The sequence below is a fragment of the Nannobrachium achirus genome (assembly GCF_963921795.1).
Source record: "Nannobrachium achirus genome assembly, chromosome: 14".
Taxonomy (NCBI): domain Eukaryota; kingdom Metazoa; phylum Chordata; class Actinopteri; order Myctophiformes; family Myctophidae; genus Nannobrachium; species Nannobrachium achirus.
In genome coordinates this window covers 3,253,951-3,277,920 of record NC_137821.1, presented here as the reverse complement: position 1 = coordinate 3,277,920, position 23,970 = coordinate 3,253,951, and the positions used below count along the sequence as shown (strand labels likewise).

At 41.4% G+C, this 23,970-nt stretch overlaps 1 protein-coding gene across 2 annotated transcripts in view; it reads left to right on the top strand.

Annotated features, from left to right (window-relative positions):
• slc3a2a (solute carrier family 3 member 2a) overlaps nt 1-23,970 on the top strand; it is a 78,050-nt gene that overhangs the window by 14,228 nt on the left and 39,852 nt on the right. Inside the window, exons 7-11 of one of the 2 annotated variants that reach the window (XM_080742086.1) lie at nt 51-160; nt 2,351-2,559; nt 4,043-4,120; nt 4,305-4,515; nt 11,062-12,624. In XM_080742086.1, coding sequence (XP_080598212.1) covers nt 51-160; nt 2,351-2,559; nt 4,043-4,120; nt 4,305-4,515; nt 11,062-11,201 — 748 coding nt within the window. In that variant the 3' untranslated portion in view covers nt 11,202-12,624. Of the gene's footprint in view, nt 1-50; nt 161-2,350; nt 2,560-4,042; nt 4,121-4,304; nt 4,516-11,061; nt 12,625-23,970 lie in introns of those variants that run through there. The other variant, XM_080742087.1, reaches the window with a different exon arrangement.

The following is a 23,970-nucleotide window of genomic DNA, read 5'->3' as shown; positions in this document are numbered from 1 at the left end:
GGAAATGAGTTAACTCTCTCTCTCTTTCTTTCTTTCTCTCTCTCTCCTAGGATGTTGATGGGAGTGGTAGAGGGCCAGACATCAGAGCAGGTCTCTGTCCATCTCAACTCCTCCAAGGTGGACCTGTTGCTCTCTGACCTGCTCATCAGCCCCAGTGATGGTAAGCGTTCAGCCCTGGCTCTAAAACAGGGGGTCCCTGGACCCCCCAGGGGTCCCGGAGGGGATTCATGTACAAGAATGACTATTTATCCACAAGTTTCCGCGGGAGTTTACTGGAGACTATCGGGACCAAACTTCCGGGTTTAACAGCAGACATACAAGCTCACGTCGCGTCGCAGATGCAACCCGTTGTGAGCTTGTAAATCGGCGCCGGAAGCTCGGTGCAGACGTCTGCGCAATGCACTATGGGGCGTTGGAAACTCGTGGATAGAGTTTGCTTTAAAGCAGGGGTGGGCAACTTTGATGATGGTGAGGGCCACTATATTTCCACCTTCACTCCAGAGGGCCACATTGCATATTGCTACGTCCTACTTTGTCACTTTCTAGTGTCTCATGCAAAAAATAGCAGATCTACAAGCTCAAAACACATCGCGCTGCGATGCGTTTTGAGCTTGTAGATCTGTTATTTTTTGCTTCTTTTGAATTGGAATCCTGAAATGTAACAAAACATTTCAAACGCATTTAGTTATATACTCATGTTAACATTATGAGCCTAAATACAAATACCTACATTGGACATAAAAAAAATACATTTTAATACTACTATGCTAGTCATTAAGCTACTAATATAGACTGACGGAATTAAAGCAGGTCATGCTTGGAATTGTAACAGCTGTAATCAATAATATATCAGTATTCCAGTATTAACCAGCGGGCCGCATTAAGTGAAGGTGGGGGCCGCCAGTTGCCCATGTATGCTTTAAAGAGTGTCATTGTTACCTCTATACCCAGGGCTTGACAGGTTAACCTTTTGGGCACTTGTCCTTTGGACAAGTACATTTCACTTCTGCTGCCGTTGACATATGACCTTGTTGGTTATTTGAGGACCACCACTGCTGGTTCACTATTATAACAGCCAGGTACTGTACATGTTGTGGTGTAAAACCCTGCTAAAAGCCCATAGAGTTAACACAGAAATCACTGGACTTAAAGCCTTTTACCTTTTAGCCTTTTTTTTGCCTTTTACTATCTTGTGTTCTTGATCATGCTAGTCGTATTTTATACTTTACTATTTGGAAATTGCATTACGTTTGCGATTTCTGTGTTAACTCTATGGGCTTTTAGCAGGGTTTACCCTTCAAAGCGTGACGTCAGCACCAGGAAGTTGCTGAGTGGGCGGGGCGTGAAGGGCTTCTTGTCCGGATAAAAATGTGACATTTCACAGTAATTTCAGTCTTAAATGGATGCATAGGAGTCAAACATTGAATTAGAATGAATAACAAAAGGACTGTAACTTGCTCCCTCCACTCCATATATGGGCAGTCCATAGTCTGCATACAGCACAAACAGGACGTCACATAAAAAAGTGAAACCAAGAGCCACATTTTCAATTAACTTGTCCGGAATAATGTATTACTCGTCCCGAACAACAGGACAAGCCTTAAGGCCCATTCCCACTGGGCCAGATAAACAGATAAATATATTTTCCCATTCAAGTGGATGGTAAGATACTGATATTAACTGAATTGAATGGAGAAAGATATATTTTTATCTGTTTATCTGGCCCAGTGGGAATGGGCCTTTTAAGAGTAGTCTTGTGTAGCCAGACAACTATTCCACAATCTCCGCATGCTATAGAGAGTCTGGAACGGCAGCTTCCCGAACGGCGAGTATCAGAAGTAGCCACTGCTGCACTGAACTGTAGTCCCATTGGAAACATAACAGAAACACAATAGCTCAGACAAAGTCATTCGAGTGGCCTATTCTTGTTATGTGTGTATAGTTTAAGAAAACGTTTGAACACATCATGGAGGTAACACCAACAACACCAGAGAAAGACGAAATAACACCCCAATTCTTTTTAAAAGGAGACATAACGCTTCCAGTAGGACATGTTATTGCTGCTGCACCAAGGGAGCGGTTGCGTCACATCCGCTTTATCTCGCACTCATCATTTCTATTTCCGTTTGCCAGACTGTATGCCGGGAGCATTTGCCCAAATCACGGAGGCAACAGTCTGGCCTCGCGAGACTAACATAAGAGGGATTGTCATCTATATATATATATATATATATACGATCAAATGCTTCTCTGGATTCTGTGGTCAGGGCAATAAATACATTAGTTAATTAAATACGTTAGTTAATGAGTCGATTAATTGAAATGAACCTCTTTTACTTTTCTTTAACAGGTAAGGAGCGCATCAAGGCCGTGGACGACCTATTGGCCGCCGGCAGTCAGGGGGGCGTGGCCTGGGGTCTGGGCGCCAGCCGCGGCGAGCACCTGTCCAAGATGGCCGCCGGGCGACCCGGCCTGGTGCGTCTGTACCAGCTGCTGCTGCTCACCCTGCCAGGGACCCCCGTGGTCATGTACGGAGACGAGATAGGACTGAGCGCTCAGGTGAGAGGGCTGGGGACCCCCAGGGTCATGTACTGAGGGCTGGGGACCCCCAGGGTCATGTGAGGGCTGGGGACCCCCAGGGTCATGTGAGGGCTGGGGACCCCCAGGGTCATGTACTGAGGGCTGGGGACCCCCGGGATCATGTACGGAGACAAGATAAGACTGAGCGCTCAGGTGAGAGGGTTACACCAGGGGTCCTCAACCTTTTCAGGCCAAGACCCCCCAAAAAATAATATTTAAACTGGGGAACGCCCAAAATAATTCTATTTTAACTGGGGGCCGCCAAAATAATCATATTTATTTAACTGGGGACCCACAAAATAATCATAACTGGGGACCCACAAAATAATCATATTTATTTAACTGGGGACCCCCCAAAATAATCATATTTTAACTGGGGACCCCCCACCCTGACGAGCACTAAGAGGTGAGGCATTACATTTTGTATAAAATGGTTATATTGTGAAATTAGCAGATCTACAAGCTCACAATGCCTCGCGTTGCGAGGCATTGTGAGCTTGTAGATCTGCTATTTTCACAATTTCTGCCTCTAATATTTGACAATTTGGCCAATGTTTAACGTGTCATTTTAGAGGTATTAACAAGTCCTTAACCCATTTAGGCCAAAGTCCAATTTGAATAAAGCCTTATAGACCCAAGTCCGATTTGAAAATTGCCCACTGTTTTTCTGGAAAACGTATTACTCAGCCTCTGCAGTTAGAAACACAATTCCAAAACTATTTGATAGCTTACACCTTTGGCTTTCATAGAAATACATCTGAAAAACATAAAATATTTTTTCAAAAACTACTGTACAGGGCAACGATTCGTGATTTTTGCGAGTCGACTCGACTCAGTAAAAAGTTGAGTTGAAATCGACTTTGTTTGATGACGTCATCACATTGAGGGGGGGGAGGGGGGGGGGGGGGGGGGGGGACAAAACCCGAAACCCTGAGCTTAATTCCACTGAGAAAACACAGTCAGAAAAGGAGAGGATCATTCTGTCCTTGACAATAAACAATCCTACTGTTTGAATGCTGTACACATGCACACACAGGAGCACCGATAATGATAGTGTTCTGTTTTTTTTTTTTACTTTCCCTTGTGGGAGTCGACTTGTGTACTGAAGTCGACTGAGTCGACTTGTCGACTTTTTTGGTTAATGCCCTAGTGTACTACATACTGTACATACTGTATATACTGTACATACTGTATATACTGTAATACACTTTAATGTGTACCCGTCCAGAATGGGTTAAATTGTCACTTTAGAAATGTGCAGATACCCTCTATACACTTTAACTTTATGTTGGTTTGTTTACTGTTGAGTGAGAAAACAATGTTGCACATTAAGTTAATCATCTGGGGACCCCCCAAAATAATTTGGGGACCCCCTGGTTTTTTTTCCTTAGTTTTTGGTTGAACCTTACATCATAGTGACATCATAGTGACATCATAGTGACATTCTCTCCTTTCTCCTCAGGGTGATAAATCTCCCATGATGCTTTGGGACACAGAGGAGGCGCCCGCCGAGGGAACCGCCCTCAACCAGACCGCCGAGGTGTGTGTGTGTGTGTGTGTGTGTGTGTGTGTGTGTGTGTGTGTGTGTGTGTGTGTGCGTGTGCGTGTGCGCGTGCGTGCCGCACGTGACATTTTCAAAAAACATTCCCATAAAGTCATGATACGATGTTTGATGAAAAACAACATATTTTTCCTAACCACAAACGTACGTCTTTGTGCCGCAGGCGGAGAGGGAGGAGCGCGCCGCCACGCGCAAGTGGTTCAAGTCCCTGAGCGACCTGCGGGGGAAAGAGCGCTCCCTGCTGCACGGAGACTACACTGCGCTCTCCTCTGGCCCCGCCCACATGGTGTTCCTCAGGCTGTGGGACCAGAGCGACCGCTTCGTCTCCGCCAGCAACTGGGGCGACGCAGACCTCCCCGTTACCATGGATACAGGTAGAGTAGTTAGAGTAGAAATACCTCTAAAATACCTCTCTGTGAAGCCTGGACACAGGTAGAGTAGTTAGAGTAGAAATACCTCTAAAATACCTCCCCGTTACCATGGATACAGGTAGAGTAGTTAGAGTAGAAATACCTCTAAAATACCTCTCTGTGAAGCCTGGACACAGGTACTGTAGTTAGAGTAGAAATACCTCTAAAATACCTCTCTGTCACTCTGGACACAGGTACTGTAGTTAGAGTAGAAATACCTCTAAAATACCTCCCCGTTACCATGGATACAGGTAGAGTAGTTAGAGTAGAAATACCTCTAAAATACCTCTCTGTGAAGCCTGGACACAGGTACTGTAGTTAGAGTAGAAATACCTCTAAAATACCTCTCTGTCACTCTGGACACAGGTACTGTAGTTAGAGTAGAAATACCTCTAAAATACCTCCCCGTTACCATGGATACAGGTAGAGTAGTTAGAGTAGAAATACCTCTAAAATACCTCTCTGTCACCTTGGATACAGGTACTGTAGTTAGAGTAGAAATACCTCTAAAATACCTCTCTGTCACCTTGGATACAGGTACTGTAGTTAGAGTAGAAATACCTCTAAAATACCTCCCCGTTACCATGGATACAGGTAGAGTAGTTAGAGTAGAAATACCTCTAAAATACCTCCCCGTTACCATGGATACAGGTACTGTAGTTAGAGTAGAAATACCTCTAAAATACCTCTCTGTCACCATGGATACAGGTAGAGTAGTTAGAGTAGAAATACCTCTAAAATACCTCTCTGTCACCATGGATACAGGTACTGTAGTTAGAGTAGAAATACCTCTAAAATACCTCTCTGTCACCCTGGATACAGGTAGAGTAGTTAGAGTAGAAATACCTCTAAAATACCTCTCTGTCACCATGGATACAGGTAGAGTAGTTAGAGTAGAAATACCTCTAAAATACCTCCCCGTTACCATGGATACAGGTAGAGTAGTTAGAGTAGAAATACCTCTAAAATACCTCTCTGTGAAGCCTGGACACAGGTACTGTAGTTAGAGTAGAAATACCTCTAAAATACCTCCCCGTTACCATGGATACAGGTAGAGTAGTTAGAGTAGAAATACCTCTAAAATACCTCCCCGTTACCATGGATACAGGTACTGTAGTTAGAGTAGAAATACCTCTAAAATACCTCCCCGTTACCATGGATACAGGTAGAGTAGTTAGAGTAGAAATACCTCTAAAATACCTCCCCGTTACCATGGATACAGGTACTGTAGTTAGAGTAGAAATACCTCTAAAATACCTCTCTGTGAAGCCTGGACACAGGTACTGTAGTTAGAGTAGAAATACCTCTAAAATACCTCCCCGTTACCATGGATACAGGTACTGTAGTTAGAGTAGAAATACCTCTAAAATACCTCTCTGTCACCCTGGACACAGGTACTGTAGTTAGAGTAGAAATACCTCTAAAATACCTCTCTGTCACCCTGGACACAGGTACTGTAGTTAGAGTAGAAATACCTCTAAAATACCTCCCCGTTACCATGGATACAGGTACTGTAGTTAGAGTAGAAATACCTCTAAAATACCTCCCCGTTACCATGGATACAGGTAGAGTAGTTAGAGTAGAAATACCTCTAAAATACCTCTCTGTCACACTGGACACAGGTACTGTAGTTAGAGTAGAAATACCTCTAAAATACCTCTCTGTCACCCTGGACACAGGTACTGTAGTTAGAGTAGAAATACCTCTAAAATACCTCCCCGTTACCATGGACACAGGTACTGTAGTTAGATTAGAAATACCTCTAAAATACCTCCCCGTTACCATGGATACAGGTAGAGTAGTTAGAGTAGAAATACCTCTAAAATACCTCCCCGTTACCATGGATACAGGTAGAGTAGTTAGAGTAGAAATACCTCTAAAATACCTCCCCGTTACCATGGATACAGGTAGAGTAGTTAGAGTAGAAATACCTCTAAAATACCTCTCTGTCACCCTGGATACAGGTACTGTAGTTAGAGTAGAAATACCTCTAAAATACCTCTCTGTCACCCTGGATACAGGTACTGTAGTTAGAGTAGAAATACCTCTAAAATACCTCTCTGTCACCCTGGACACAGGTACTGTAGTTAGAGTAGAAATACCTCTACAATACCTCTCTGTCACCCTGGACACAGGTACTGTAGTTAGAGTAGAAATACCTCTAAAATACCTCCCCGTTACCATGGATACAGGTACTGTAGTTAGAGTAGAAATACCTCTAAAATACCTCTCTGTCACCCTGGATACAGGTACTGTAGTTAGAGTAGAAATACCTCTAAAATACCTCCCCGTTACCATGGATACAGGTAGAGTAGTTAGAGTAGAAATACCTCTAAAATACCTCTCTGTCACCATGGATACAGGTAGAGTAGTTAGAGTAGAAATACCTCTAAAATACCTCTCTGTCACTCTGGACACAGGTACTGTAGTTAGAGTAGAAATACCTCTAAAATACCTCCCCGTTACCATGGATACAGGTACTGTAGTTAGAGTAGAAATACCTCTAAAATACCTCTCTGTCACCCTGGACACAGGTACTGTAGTTAGAGTAGAAATACCTCTAAAATACCTCTCTGTCACCCTGGACACAGGTACTGTAGTTAGAGTAGAAATACCTCTAAAATACCTCCCCGTTACCATGGATACAGGTAGAGTAGTTAGAGTAGAAATACCTCTAAAATACCTCCCCGTTACCATGGATACAGGTAGAGTAGTTAGAGTAGAAATACCTCTAAAATACCTCCCCGTTACCATGGATACAGGTAGAGTAGTTAGAGTAGAAATACCTCTAAAATACCTCTCTGTCACCCTGGATACAGGTACTGTAGTTAGAGTAGAAATACCTCTAAAATACCTCTCTGTCACCCTGGATACAGGTACTGTAGTTAGAGTAGAAATACCTCTAAAATACCTCCCCGTTACCATGGATACAGGTACTGTAGTTAGAGTAGAAATACCTCTAAAATACCTCTCTGTCACCCTGGACACAGGTACTGTAGTTAGAGTAGAAATACCTCTAAAATACCTCCCCGTTACCATGGATACAGGTACTGTAGTTAGAGTAGAAATACCTCTAAAATACCTCTCTGTCACCCTGGATACAGGTACTGTAGTTAGAGTAGAAATACCTCTAAAATACCTCCCCGTTACCATGGATACAGGTAGAGTAGTTAGAGTAGAAATACCTCTAAAATACCTCTCTGTCACCCTGGATACAGGTACTGTAGTTAGAGTAGAAATACCTCTAAAATACCTCTCTGTCACCCTGGATACAGGTACTGTAGTTAGAGTAGAAATACCTCTAAAATACCTCCCCGTTACCATGGATACAGGTACAGTAGTTAGAGTAGAAATACCTCTAAAATACCTCCCCGTTACCATGGATACAGGTACAGTAGTTAGAGTAGAAATACCTCTAAAATACCTCACCGTTACCATGGATACAGGTACTGTAGTTAGAGTAAAAATACCTCTCTGTGAAGCCTGGACACAGGTACTGTAGTTAGAGTAGAAATACCTCTAAAATACCTCTCTGTTACCATGGATACAGGTACAGTAGTTAGAGTAGAAATACCTCTAAAATACCTCCCCGTCACTCTGGACACAGGTACTGTAGTTAGAGTAGAAATACCTCTAAAATACCTCCCCGTCACTCTGGACACAGGTACTGTAGTTAGAGTAAAAATACCTCTAAAATACCTCCCCGTTACCATGGATACAGGTACTGTAGTTAGAGTAGAAATACCTCTAAAATACCTCTCTGTCACCCTGGACACAGGTACTGTAGTTAGAGTAGAAATACCTCTAAAATACCTCCCCGTTACCATGGATACAGGTACTGTAGTTAGAGTAGAAATACCTCTAAAATACCTCCCCGTTACCATGGATACAGGTACTGTAGTTAGAGTAGAAATACCTCTAAAATACCTCCCCGTCACCCTGGATACAGGTACTGTAGTTAGAGTAGAAATACCTCTAAAATACCTCCCCGTCACCCTGGACACAGGTACTGTAGTTAGAGTAGAAATACCTCTAAAATACCTCCCCGTCACCCTGGACACAGGTACTGTAGTTAGAGTAGAAATACCTCTAAAATACCTCCCCGTTACCATGGATACAGGTACTGTAGTTAGAGTAGAAATACCTCTAAAATACCTCCCCGTTACCATGGATACAGGTACTGTAGTTAGAGTAGAAATACCTCTAAAATACCTCCCTGTCACCCTGGACACAGGTACTGTAGTTAGAGTAGAAATACCTCTAAAATACCTCCCCGTCACTCTGGACACAGGTACAGTAGTTAGAGTAGAAATACCTCTAAAATATCTCTCTGTGAAGCCTGGACACAGGTACAGTAGTTAGAGTAAAAATACCTCTAGTCTAAAATACCTCTCTGTGAAGCCTGGACACAGGTACAGTAGTTAGAGTAAAAATACCTCTAGTCTAAAATACCTCTCTGTGAAGCCTGGACACAGGTACAGTAGTTAGAGTAGAAATACCTCTAGTCTAAAATACCTCTCTGTGAAGCCTGGACACAGGTACAGTAGTTAGAGTAAAAATACCTCTAGTCTAAAATACCTCTCTGTGAAGCCTGGACACAGGTACAGTAGTTAGAGTAAAAATACCTCTAGTCTAAAATACCTCTCTGTGAAGCCTGGACACAGGTACTTGTAAACACAGATATAAAGAGCTAGATGCCTCGTTCGCCTCTGCAGTTAATTGGAGTGATGTGCAAAAGTTCTAGACCGGACTTCCTGAAAAAACTAAGGGAACGCTGTCAGTCAAAGTGACTACTGGCCAATCACAGCGTGTCTTTTCCGTGACTTATCCGAGGACCACATTCAATTCAACAGAGCCAGTTCCGATGTTGCGCTGCTCAGCTGTTCTTATAGGCTGCATACGTAAAGACCAGCCCCCACCTGCCTCTGATTGGCTTACCGACCTCTGTATGTGTGACGCACGCGGAAGCAATGAACACGGAAGCGACGAAGATTCCCTTGGTTGCTCAATGCATACGCCCCCTAGCCGAAGGAGGCGTCTACCTTTCTATGTCTATGGTTCTAAACATACCTCTCCCTGCACAATAGTTAGAGTAGAAATACCTCACTGTCACCCTGGACACAGGTACAGTAGTTAGAGTAAAAATACCTCTAGTCTAAAATACCTCACTGTGAAGCCTGGACACAGGTACTGGTAGTTAGAGTAAAAATACCTCTAGTCTAAAATACCTCTCTGTGAAGCCTGGACACAGGTACAGTAGTTAGAGTAAAAATACCTCTAGTCTAAAATACCTCACTGTGAAGCCTGGACACAGGTACTGGTAGTTAGAGTAAAAATACCTCTAGTCTAAAATACCTCTCTGTGAAGCCTGGACACAGGTACTGTAGTTAGAGTAAAAATACCTCTAGTCTAAAATACCTCTCTGTGAAGCCTGGACACAGGTACAGTAGTTAGAGTAAAAATACCTCTAGTCTAAAATACCTCTCTGTGAAGCCTGGACACAGGTACATGTAGTTAGAGTAGAAATACCTCTAGTCTAAAATACCTCTCTGTGAAGCCTGGACACAGGTACTGTAGTAGGGGTGGGCGATATGGAAAAATACAATATCACAATATTTTCCCAAGCTGTATCACGATACACCATTTTATCACGATTCTTTTTCACATTGGTTTTATGGTTCTTTTTCAAGTTACTCGACAAAAACCAGACTCTCTGGGTTCCTTTTGGGAGGTCTAAATTGAACTTTACAAGTATGTAACTCTGACAGTATACAAATGAAACCAATTACGGGTCCATTTGGTTTCATTTGTATACTGTCAGAGTTAAGTGGAGACCTCGACATTTTAAAGTTTGAGAACTACTGATTTAGACCAAAATTTAGACCAAAGTTTTAAATTCTGCAATGATTCTCTGTATTAACGATTAAACAGGATTATTTACAAGGCTCCCTCAATTGTATCAGGATAAATACGATACCTCTGAAAAGGCATATCGTGGAGACATTGTATCGTCTCAACGATAATTATCACCATATCGCCCACCCCTAGTCCTTGTACTGTATCTCTCATGTGGACATAAATAAATGGTTAAGGGGGCACGGTGGTGCAGTGGTTAGCACTTCGCCTCACAGTTGGAAGGTCCTGGGTTCGATTCCCGCCGGGGGAAGCTGTGGGCGCTGTGGGCGTGTTCCTCCACCCGCGTCATCAGCACCCACACCCTAGGTGGGGTTGGCGATAGGGCCTTTCTGTGGTGAGTTTGCATGTTCTCCCCGTGTCTCCTTGGGCATAGGCCCTCACACAAAAACATGCAGTAGTCCTGGTTTCTATACTACCTCCCCCTAGCCAGCCCATGTCCCCTGGCGCGGCAGGGGGAGAGCGGAAACCAGGACTACAGGTTAGGTAGTCACCGGGTGAGAAAAATGGGTTGCAAAAATCGTGGGATAAAAAACATTTAAAAAAATAACAATAATAAATGGTTGAAATAAATGGTTGAAATGTGTGTGTTCACAGCTAAATTTGGTCTACCAGTCCAGGCCAAGGTGAAGCTGTCCACAGACCCAGCGTTGGAAGCAGAATCCATGCTGGACCTCAGCAAGTTCACCCTGAAACCTGGACAGGCTGTGTTGCTGCACTTCCCCTACGTGGCCTAGAGGGGGCGACACAACCACACACAATGCAGGGGAGAGACTAGTTCTAGACTAGAGAGTTTAGCCTCAAGACGATAGAAAAAGACCTGCAAATCTCCCTGAGAAATAATGATTCGTTTTTATTAAGAAGAAAAAGAGGCAATCGTCTTTTTATTTCAGGTTATCGAGTCAGGACTATTAATAAGACATCTGTGGCGCACGTGAAATTAAATGTAAGCCGGTTTAATTCAGAGGAATAGAGTTTGAGAAGACGTGACTATTGATGAGATGAGTTTATAAATGAGCATAGGAGAGGAAAGGAGGATTACTTTAAAAGGACAACTTTTTACGACAAGGGTTCATATTTTAGATTGTAATTTTTAGAGAAATGAAAAGATGAGTGATAAAATGCTTTCATTTACTGCTTTCTATTGTTTTAGTGATGTTAGTATTTTGATTTCAGTTGGGTGGGGGCATGTGTAAAAGTGTCTAAATATGTTTTTTTAGACACAATAAGCCAGCAATTTCTTTGTTACTATTTACAGTCACACTACTCATCCCCATAAGTCACATCTGCCCATGAAAGATTGTGGTGCGTCCTGGGAATGGGCTTATTGTGTCTAAAAATACATATTTAGTCACTTGTACGCATGACCCCATCCTGGGAACATGCATGCAAATCTAGAAACTAGAAAGCAGTAAATGAAAACATTTTAACACTCATCTTTTCTTTTTTTAATGACAATCTAAAATATGAACCCTTGTTGTAAAAAACAAAAAAAAAAAGTTGTCCTTTAAAGAGCTGACAACGTTGTGTGTTTAAAAGAAAGATGTTTTGTGCCTCGTATTTCAGTTCTTTTGTTTTTTAAATTTGATTTTGATTGTTTTTAAGACATTCCATTTTCATTGTTGTGGGCATTTTACTCAGAGAGAACCACTGACTTTTCATTTATTTTGTTTCTTCTGTGTGATTTGGATGTGGGTTATTTTTACACGGTTGTTTTTGACATTTTATTTTGTTACGCGTCACCAGGAAAGATGTACCGTACTGTTATTTTTATTTGAAAATGGTAACACTTCTGCCCTCTCTTCTTCCTCGCACGACAGAATGTGAAAAGAGCAGATCTACAAGCTCACATTTTTATTTGTTTAAATACCTTTTTCTTAATTTTTGTAATTGATCAAATATGCCCCAGATGGGGATGACGGAGATAAACCGACAGTTTTGATTTAAAATGGTTTTAAAACGTTTAATTTCCTAAAAAGAAAACATCTGTCAAGTGAAGGAGGTAAGATTGGGGTTGGGGTTTTTTCCGAGGCATTGAAGACAGTTTGATTAAAACATTTAAAGCATTGAAGACAGTTTGATTAAAACATTTAAAGCATTGAAGACAGTTTGATTAAAACATTTAAAGCATTGAAGACAGTTTGATTAAAACATTTAAACATTGAAGACAGTTTGATTAAAACATTTAAAGCATTGAAGACAGTTTGATTAAAACATTTAAAGCATTGAAGACAGTTTGATTAAAACATTTAAAGCATTGAAGACAGTTTGATTAAAACATTTAAACATTGAAGACAGTTTGATTAAAACATTTAAACATTGAAGACAGTTTGATTAAAACATTTAAAGCATTGAAGACAGTTTGATTAAAACATTTAAACATTGAAGACAGTTTGATTAAAACATTTAAAGCATTGAAGACAGTTTGATTAAAACATTTAAACATTGAAGACAGTTTGATTAAAACATTTAAAGCATTGAAGACAGTTTGATTAAAACATTTAAACATTGAAGACAGTTTGATTAAAACATTTAAAGGCTGTTTTCCAGTAAACAAACAACACGTCATGTGTGTGTTCACAGCTGATGTCATCAACGTGCTGTATGAAATGTTACTGTGATGTCATAATGTCCTGACTATAAGCTGACGTTTGATTGGACGATACAAACATAAAAGTTACCATGGCATCAACTAGCGACTCCTGGGTGTTTTTTATCAATCCGTTAATTATTCTAATAACGTATTATATTATCCCTAGTATTGTAGTGGTTCTCAACCTGTGGGTTGGGACCCCCAGGGGGTCCCCAGATGACGGTGAAGTGACAACGTAAGGACTTGAAACGAAATTAACCCGTTCAGGCCCGGGAACACATTTTAGTGTATGGGAGTACATGTACAGTACATGTACAGTATGTTGCAACATATTTGTTTTTGTAGGCTAATTTCTGATTTAGGGTTAGGCCTAAATGGGTTAAAAAAAGAGCACAGAACGGCATAAAAGAATTATCAACAAACTATACTATTAAAAACTGCTCCAACATTTGCCAAATCGTCAAATAGTATAAGACGAATGGTGAAATAGCTGATCTACAAGCAGCTATTTTCACTTTTATGATCTACAAGTAGATGTAAATCAGCTATGGCCAACAGAGGCAGATGGGACGTTTCAAAGGGCGGGACTTTTCAGTACCCGGTTGTATAAAGTATATACGCGGTTTGCGTACTTTACAATTTATAATTCAGGCAAGTAAAATGGGCAACTGGCCGCCCGGGGGCCACATGAGGCCCCCACCTTCACTACAGATATATTATTGATTTCAGCCGTTACAATTCTAAACTATCTAAAACAATTTAGTCATTTAGCAGACACTCCATTAATCCAGACCATACATGGGCAACTGGCGGCCCGGGGGCCACATGCGGCCCCCACCTTCACTTAATGCGGCCCGCAGGTTAATATCGGAATACTGATATATTATTGATTTCAGCCGTTACAATTCTAAACACGCAAACATGACCCGCTTTAATTACTTCAGTACGATACATTTATTAAACAATTATTACTTCTACACATGATCATACAATAACATCATGATCATACAATAACATGATCACACATTAACATCATGATCATACAATAACATGATCATACAATAACATCATGATCATACAATAACATCATGATCATACAGTAACATCATGATCATACAATAACATCATCAGACAATAACATCATGATCATACAATAACATCATGATCATACAATAACATCATGATCATACAATAACATCATGATCATACAATAACATGTGAACGATGACAACAGAATCACATTAATATTCAATGAAAGATAAATAATGGTATAATGATCTTCTGTATGACTAATATTTGACAAAGTGCACATTTCTTCAACAAATAAAAAACTAGTCTAAAATGTCATGGAAGGACTCGTGGAGAAGAGATCCAGTAGAACTAAAAGACAAGTCATTTTATGCTTGGTTGTGTGTGTGGGTGTTGCACACTGAAAATAGCAGATCTACAAGCTCACAACACGGCACAGACACACTGTGAGCATTATGACGTCATCACAGACCTCCAAAAATACATTTTAGTCGACTAAATCAACTGTAGATTTAGTCGACTAAAGTCTAATGTTATTTAGTCCAGGGGTTCCCAAACCTTTTTGTCTCAGGGCACCTTATCAATATCTTTTTTAATCCGAGGCACCCCTACATTATCATTTTCACTCCCAGCACCTTATATTTATAGCATATCGTCGTTGTCGGGTGGAAACCTTGTATGTCCAAAACCTTTCTTTTTGTATTTATCATCTAGCCTATAAAATTTACTAAACTAGTGAAAACAGCAGATCTATAAGCACAAAACGTGCTTGTAGATTAGCTGTTTTCACTAGTTTTGTGCGACAGAGGTTTCTGCCCGACAGTGATGATATTTTAGTGATTACGTTGCGAGGAAAACATTGAGATAATAGCCATTTTGGTTAGAACTGACTGAAAATAAATTTGTACTTCAAGTTCTTCAAGTGTCCAAATAAATTCCAAATATTATCAAATGATCTCGCGGCACCCCTGGACTGCCGTCGCGGCACCCCAGGGTGCCCCGTCACCCACTTTGAAAACCCCTGATTTAGTCAACTAAAACTAGACTAAAACTAAAACTTTTCAGAATTACTAAAATATGACACAAATGATCTGTCAAAATTAACACTGCTCACAATGTGTTGCTTTGTGACGTAGATCTTAGCTATCAGATAGCTTGTAGATCTGCTGTTTTCACCCAAGACATTTGGTGTAGAGGTGGGGAAAAGCAGGGGACCAATTACAGAACCCTGGGGAACTCCAGTCAATAAAGTATATGGGGTTCAAGTGGTTCAGTATAAAGGTTTATATACAAGAAACAATATTGATACTGTGACAATTACATCATCAAATATACACTTTATCTCTGTCTATTGTGTAAAAATATCAAAAATACAAGATAAAATATGAGTTTGTATCAACATAAGAGACACAAGTATGACACTGATATTTACATCATCATCATTGATGGACAGTATTTATGATCCATATTTATAAATGTGTGGAGTGGAGGTTTGTGCACTTCTATCTGATCTAATCTAAGATCTAAAGCTCCCTGTGGTGACGACTCATTTTATACCATAGAGTTTGACATTAATATGGATTTGACCAGGGACCCCCATTTGAACATATTTGTACCAGGGACCCCCATTTGAACATATCTGTATCAGGGACCCCCATTTGAACATATCTGTATCAGGGACCCCCATTTGAACATATTTGTACCAGGGACCCCCATTTGAACATATTTGTACCAGGGACCCCCATTTGAACATATTTGTACCAGGGACCCCCATTTGAACATATTTGTACCAGGGACCCCCATTTGAACATATTTGTATCAGGGACCCCCATTTGAACATATTTGTACCAGGGACCCCCATTTGAACATATCCGTACCAGGGACCCCCATTTGAACATATTTGTACCAGGGACCCCCATTTGAACATATTTGTACCAGGGACCCCCATTTGAACACATTTGTACCAGGGACCCCCATTTGAACATATTTGTACCAGGGACCCCCAAACAACATTTGTGTTGTTACGATTTAAAAAAAAGAAGAAAAAAAAAAGTTTAACTTTTTTTGTGACGCGTTGTGAGCTTGTAGATCTGCTGTTTTTGAATAGCCAACATACAAATAGATAAAGTGGTTCAAATGATTGTGATGCTATGTTAACTACTTTTCCTGGGGACCCCCTGGTATGCAGTCCACGACCCTCATGGGGTCCCCAGACGCATGGAGGTCACCGAACACCACTCTGGCATGAAACAACCAAATGACGCGCTGTGAGCTTGTAGATCTGCTATTTATTTTTTGTGCAAACCTTTGAATGTATATTTTACAAAGCAAACTTTGCTTCTGGGGGTCTCTGGAACAACACATTTTGAGATGGGGGTCCGTGGCAAATTACATGTAATTTTGGGGGTCCTTGAAATGAAAAAGTGTTAGGCCACCGATTTAGAAGAACGGTTTAGAATAGAATCAGGTAACAAATATTCAATGACCTGCACAAATATTCACAATTAAAAATGAATAAAAAATGTTCGTGTTTCTTTTATATAATTTGTAACATTTTTAACGACACAAATCTTGTCTTATGGGTGTCCGGGGTCAAAGGTCAAACACATGGGGGTGTTGTCATGACAACGTCAGAGAAACACTGAATCTACAGGAGCTGTAATGTGTGATGTCACTGTGCTGCTGATTACATTATCATTATGATGTCACCATGAGTCACTCATGCCCAAATATGGAGTCCATGAGTCACCATGACAACCTGCACTCACTCAAACATGTTGAGTAACCATGGCGACCTGATGTCACCCTCACATAGAGACTCTATCTCTGCTCACACAGACACACTGAGGAGGAGGAGGTACGTTCCCATAACATGAACCCAGCATAGAGAGGTTCAGTAAAGGTGGTCTGGAAGGTTTTGAGGTGTGTCAGTGAGTCAGAGGACACTGTGTAGAAGGACAGAGTCCCAGCAGGACAGTCCACATACACTGCTACTCTGTTGGAGCCCCTAGAGGCCCTGACAGGGAGGACAGTCTCCTTTCTATTGTGTCTGACACTGTAACTGTGACCCCGCTCACAGAGCAGACTCCAGGACATGCTAGTGTATCCAAGCCTACAGTCATCACCCTGTCCTTTCCTGCTGATCCCTCTATAAGTCACTGCTATCTCAACCGGTCTACTCCACTCCACCTCCCAGTAAGAGCGTCCAGTCAGACCCTCTGTACACAGAACCTGAGGCTGTCCATCAAACCTGTCAGGATGATCAGGATATTGAACCTCATCCCACACCCATGTCACCTTCAGGTTGTCCTCAGACAGAGAGAGGTTTCTGTTTGCTGTGTTTGTGTCCAGAGTGAGACGCTGAAAACCTGATAAGAAAAAACACAGTAAGCATTAAATACATCATTCACTGACTGACACACAACACCACACACACACACACACACACACACACACACACACACACACACACACACACACACACACACACACACCATTATTTATGCTTCAACTATTGAAAAATAGCAGATCTACAAGCTCACAGCACGGCACCGAGTGCCGCTCTGTGAGCTTGTAGATCTTTTTTTCTTTCTTTTATAATGTTTCTTTTTTTTCTCTTTTTTTACAAATACATTTTGAATGCATCTTTTTAAAAGCGAACTTTTGTGACTGGGACAAGATATTCTGAGATGGGGGTCCGCGGCCAAACGCGTGTCATTTTGGGGGTCCTTGACATGAAAAAGTTTGAGAAGCACTGATTTGGAAGACATTTATAGAATGGGGTGAAAATATTCACACCTTTCAGGATGTTTCAAAAAGAGCAGATCTACAAGCTCACGTTTTTGTACGATTTTGACCCCTGTGGGTGAAAGGAACTGATGTTGGTCCTCGCACCCTAGTCTGGCTCCCAGTGACCAAATTACACGCTATGAGTTTGTAGATCTGCTATTTTTAATAACCAATAGAGAGCAGTATGGTTAAAGTGTTAAATGTAAAATGTGGTGTGAACTAGTTTACTGGGGATCCTCTGGTAAGCCCCCAAGGACCCCTGTGGGGTCCCCGGACAGGTGCAAGTCGCCGCCCACTAGTCTGGCACCCAGTGACCAAATGACGCGTTATGAGCTTGTAGATCTGCTATTTTTAGAATAGCCAATAGAGAACAATATGCTCAAAGTCTAAAATGTGACACGAACTAGTTTACTGGGGACCCCCTGGTGCACAGACCGTGACCCCTGGGGGTCCGCGGACGCTGGTGGGATCCCCGCCAACTACTTTGGCACCAAATGACCAAATGACGGCCAGTGAGCTTGTAGATCTGTATTTTTGAATAGCCAATAGAGAGAAATATGGTTAAAGTGCATAAAATGTGGCATGAACTAGTTTACTGGGGACCCTCTGGTAAGCCCCCAAGGACCCCTGTGGGGTCCCCGGACAGGTGGAGGTCGCCGCCCACTACTCTGGCACCCAGTGACCACAGGACACGCTATGAGCTTGTAGATCTGTATTAGAATAGCCAATAGAGAACAATATGCTCAAAGTATATAAAATGTGGCACAAACTAGTTTACTGGGGACCCCCTGGTGCACAGTCCGTGACCCCTGGGGGTCCGCAGACGCGGGGCGATCCCCGCCAACTACTCTGGCACCAAATGACCAAATGTCGCCCTATGAGCTTGTAGATCTGTATTTTTGAAAAGACAATAGAGAGCAGTATGGTTAAAGTGCGTAAAAAGGGGCGTGAACTATACAGGGGACCCCCTGGTAAGCCCCCAAGGACTCCTGTGGGGTCCCCGGACAGGTGCAAGTCGCCGCCCACTAGTCTGGCACCCAGAAACCAAATGACACACTATGAACTTGTAGATCTGCTATTTTTGAAAAAGCATGAACATTTGTGCAAACCTTTGAATGATATATTTATCAAAGCCAACTTTGCTTCAGGGGGTCCCTGGAAAAACATATTTTGAGATGGGGGTCCACGGCCAAATCCATGTAATTTTGGGGGACCGTGAAATGAAAAGGTTTGAGGACCACTGATTTAGAAGAACGGTTTAGAATGGAATCGGGTCAAAAATATTCAAAGACCTGCACAAATGTTCACGATTGTTCAAAAAATAGCAGATCTACAAGCTCACAGCGCGGCACCGTGAGCATGTTGATCTGCTATTTTTTCAAACATGCACGCATGCGCACACGTTTTAGAAACCTTTCTTCTAGTGTTGATTTCGTTGACTAAAACTATGACTAAATGTTCGTCGACTCGCTTTTTCCACTGACGAAAACGAAATAGAAACTAAGCTCTGACTAAAACTAAATATATTGACAATTTTGTCAAAATTATTAACGAGGGACTAGTGGAGAAGAGATGCAGTAGAAATAAAATAAATCTCGCTGAAAATAGCAGATATAAAAGCTCACAACGCATGGTGAGCTTGTAGGTCGGTTGTTTTGGAAATATAGCTAATCTACAAGCCCTCGGGTCCATATAATGGAATGTGAGCATTCTTTATTAGAAAACATCTTTTATTAGCCTGTTATTTGGTGGTGTGTTTAAACGTAAGGCATGTTTTCACTACAGTTCCGGAATTTTTCCTGCAAAATAATTAGCATAATAATTTTCAACTTGCTGTGAGTTTGGTTTTTTGGGTGTTTTCACATGCCCTCATTGGCAGTAAAAATGCTGGCATAGCCATAAAATACCTCGTTTTCACTAAACCATTGTCGCTGTATGAAAGTCTGTGTTGCCAGACTTTGCGAGAGAAATAAGCAACCAGGTGTACAAAAAAGCCCCAAAAAGTGATGTTACCGGTATCTAGGCCACACGAGCACTTTAAAACTATACGCATCGCCACATCTGCCACTTGAAAATTGGCGATCTACAAGCTTACAACAAATAAAACGCAGAAACAGAAACTATCAATATATACAAGCAACTTTACGGAAATCAAGCCCATAGTCTCTTATAATTAGCAGGCATGGCAACGTGCCACATGGTCTGGCTGCTTGTTCGACTGGCTCCACTGAATGTGAATTGACGTTCCCGAGTTGACGTTGATGCGACGCGCTCGGTGGAGCCGGGGGGTAACGGGTGCATCAGTCGCTTCAATCTGTCTCTCTTTTTCTCTCTCACCCTGAACGGTTCCTGAACCCTACAAATGGATTTAACAAGTTATATTCTTCAAGTCTTCATGCAACAACACATAAGGTTCAGAAAGGATCGATGCATGATGCAATGTGTTGCACTTGTGGGCTTGTAGATTATTAGCTGTGTTTTGTTTTTTTTACGCGGCACCATAAACGATGGATGACCAGACTCGATGCTCACTGCTCTGTAAAACACTTTTAATCATCACATAACGACGAGAAACTATTAACTAATAATGATGCAGCTCTTTGAGTTGGTAAAGATTCCAGCTTTCATCACAACATTAGCGCATCGCGTCCCGTCTCCCGTTCTCCAGACCGGACTTGTATCAAAACCCACACAGCTTAATTAAAAATAGGCTATAGAATACAAATAAGTTTGAACCATGAATTGATCTAGCAAGCTTGCATTTCTCAGCACCGCGGCCGTATAGGCTGGAGATTTCAATCCCAAATACAATGCTTTAACTTTTCATATTGGCTCCTTGCACGCACCTGCTTGTAAAAAAAAGGCAAAAATCACGGTATGCGTTTTCACAGGGGAAATTTGTATTCTCCCGGTACTTTCACCAAAAATTACTAGGTAGTTTGCCGTAACATTTTGGACACCAAAACTTCCGGCACACAAAATAAGTGTCCGTTTTCACATGGCGTGAATTTCAAAATTGCCGTAATTTTTGAAAAAAGAACGTCCAGAAGTTTGGCTGTGTGAAAACGGGGCATTAGTCTTGCTGGTGTTAAGGACCAGGCCAAGAGCAGAGAAACCTGAATTCCCTGGAAGCTCTACTGAAGAGTTTTCAGAACAGCATCTGGGGAGGAGCCAACCAAGCATACAACAGTGTATAAAATATTAATGTGTGATATTGACACAGACAGACAGATACTCACATCTGGTAATGAGTTGAGGATTAAGCCAAACTTCTCCTCCATGTTTGACTCTGTAGGAAGTAGAACAACAATGCATCAATGTCTGACTGTCTAAAGGGCTACGTTTGATTTTGTGTACGTTTTGGGTGAGAGAGGACATACATTAATTATGTCGTAATGCTTAGTTCCTCTATGTTATGTGTGCGCCGACCCGCCCTCCGCTCCATTTCCGCTCCCGTTGGGGCCGCGCCCCACGTGCCTTTATTGAACCTCGCAGCACACGAGAGCAGAGCAGAGCACAAGCAATTCTCAGCGCGTCCTGGTCGGGATTTCACTCTAATGTCTCTGTCATCCACACAAGTCGTTTTATAAATAATTTGTGTCAGTTAACGTTGTATCACGTTATAGCCTGTCAAACGGATAGGATTCAAAACGCAAGTGAAACAGATTTTGGCTGAATGAACCACACTCACCTCGAGTAGCACCCATCTCTCCAATCTGGTGATTAATCAATGAGATAATTTGATAATATTTTAAATTTATTTGGAGATTTAAAAATATATTTGGTATCATTTTAAGTACAAAGTTATTTTCAGTCAGTTTTAACCAAAATAGCTATTATCTTTCCTCGCAACATAATCGATAAAATATGCTATAAATATAAGGTGATGGGAGTGAAAATTAGGAATATAATAATTAATAATGTAGGGGTGCCTCGGATTAAATAATATTTATAGGGGTGCGCTGAGCCAAAAAGGTTTGGGAACCCCTGCACTAAACTGTTCTCTCTGCAGTCTACTTAAGTGAATATAACACTTGGCAAAACTATACACTGTGCAAATCAAAGCGTAACAGTGGCTACACAAATTGATTCATGCTGAGCTATAGCTGTATCATTTCCACTACCATAGAATGATCAAGATCACATCTAGAAACTCTTCCCATATCGAGGTTGATTTTCCATTCATTGCAGCACTGATATGAAGAGGGTTTAATTATAGTTTATAGCTCTGTGAAAAATAGTACAGTTGTGTTCCTATTGCTATGGCAGCACGCACGCACGAGTGAAACATTAGTGAGGAAACACTCATTTTGTTCAATTTGATTAACTAAATACACAAATACACACACATCTATTAGTGACTTTGTGTCAGAGTGAATACACTGTTAAGAGACACATGAGGGAAACACTGCACATTCAGTGCTCTATCCAACATGGACACAGTCCAAGTCTACTCACTTGCAGTTCTCCAGGACTGGAACATTCACCATCATGTTGGAGCTCAGGTCCAGCTCTCTTAGGGAGGGATGAGAGCTTACAGCTGAGACCAGAAGTTCACAGCATCTCTCTGACAAGTTGCAGTGAGCCAGTCTGAATGAAGAATGAAACACCATTTGGTTTTTAAATGGTCTTAAGTCATTAAATTGTACATTTATAAATGTGCAGATATCCTCTATACACGTCGTATCCTACTGTATGTTGGTTTGTTTACTGTTGTGTAAGAAAACAATGTTGCACATTATATTATAGCCGATCTACAAGCTCACAATCGTTGCGTCCTCAGCACGTTGTGATCTTGTAGATCGAGTTATTTTAGGTGGGCAATCTCTCTGTATGATGGAGTAACCTATACATTTGGGATAATACACTTTTAAACATGTTTGGGTCATTTTAATGTCTACTCAGGCACATATGGCTTGGGTTACCATGATATCAAGTGTATTAATACATTCTCACCACAGCATTCATATTATATTCACATAATACAGTACATAATAAAACAGAATTGATCAATTTTAATAATAAATCAGGTAAATGTATCTTACCGTAGAATCTCCAGCCTACAGTGCAGACTCTTCAGTCCTTCACAGAGCAGCTCCAGTAGTCCTGAGTCGTTCAGGTTGTTTTCACTGAGGTCCAATTCTCTCAAATGGGAAGGATTAGAGCTGAGAGCTGAAGCCACAACTTCAACATGTGTCTGTTCGAGGTAACAGCCAACAAGTCTGTAAATGCAGATTAAATAAGAGACATCACTTGACAGCACAGAATGACTAAGGAGGAAGATGGCAATTTTTATATCAAAGATTTGAACCAGCAGTTAAAGGTGTGAAATGAAGACTTAACTACATTGCATATTTACTGCCTAAACTGTGTAAAAGCTTTACAAACAATGTCTCTATTTCTCCAGCCGGGCCACAGCTGCAGGATTTGAACCGACACAACATTAGTTTGTATTTCTCCCATTATTATAACATTTCATAAGCTATAATATGGAGGTTATGTGAAGAGACAAGTGATGCTCCCACCAGCTGGACAGTTAAGAGGTGGGACTATTAAATATAGTCTGTCTATGTAATATTTAACCAAAGGTAGAGATAGCAAATATCCTGATGGGTTTATTATTATTGAGCGGTGCTAACCGCTCCTACGTCTGGCTTTGTGTGTAGGTCCCTATGTCTGTATGAGTGTCCATATGAGCACGGAACTCCATGTATGGAGATAAACAACAGACAACCGTCAAGTCATGCAGCTGTGTGTTTTTTGTTTCTACAAATCACTGCAGAGTGGAAGTGTTGAGGCAAACCAATATTAATTAGGATGAAAAGGAATAGGCCAAAGTTGCCTTTTTTTTCTCCCAAAACGAAAGAATGAACCTTGTTTTATTAACATATGGGCTGCTCAGGTTTATAACATTTCTAGCTGTTGCTGCTGCCGCCGTTCACTCACGCTTTATTTTGAAGAGCCTCGGAAGCTTCGTGAGTGTGCACGGGAGTGTCCACTGACTTTGTTTACAAAAGCTCGCGAAACTATAATCCAAACCGCGGCCGACCATCGCGGTAAAGTGTCGCCGTGAAAACAATCAGATCTCTGCTTCG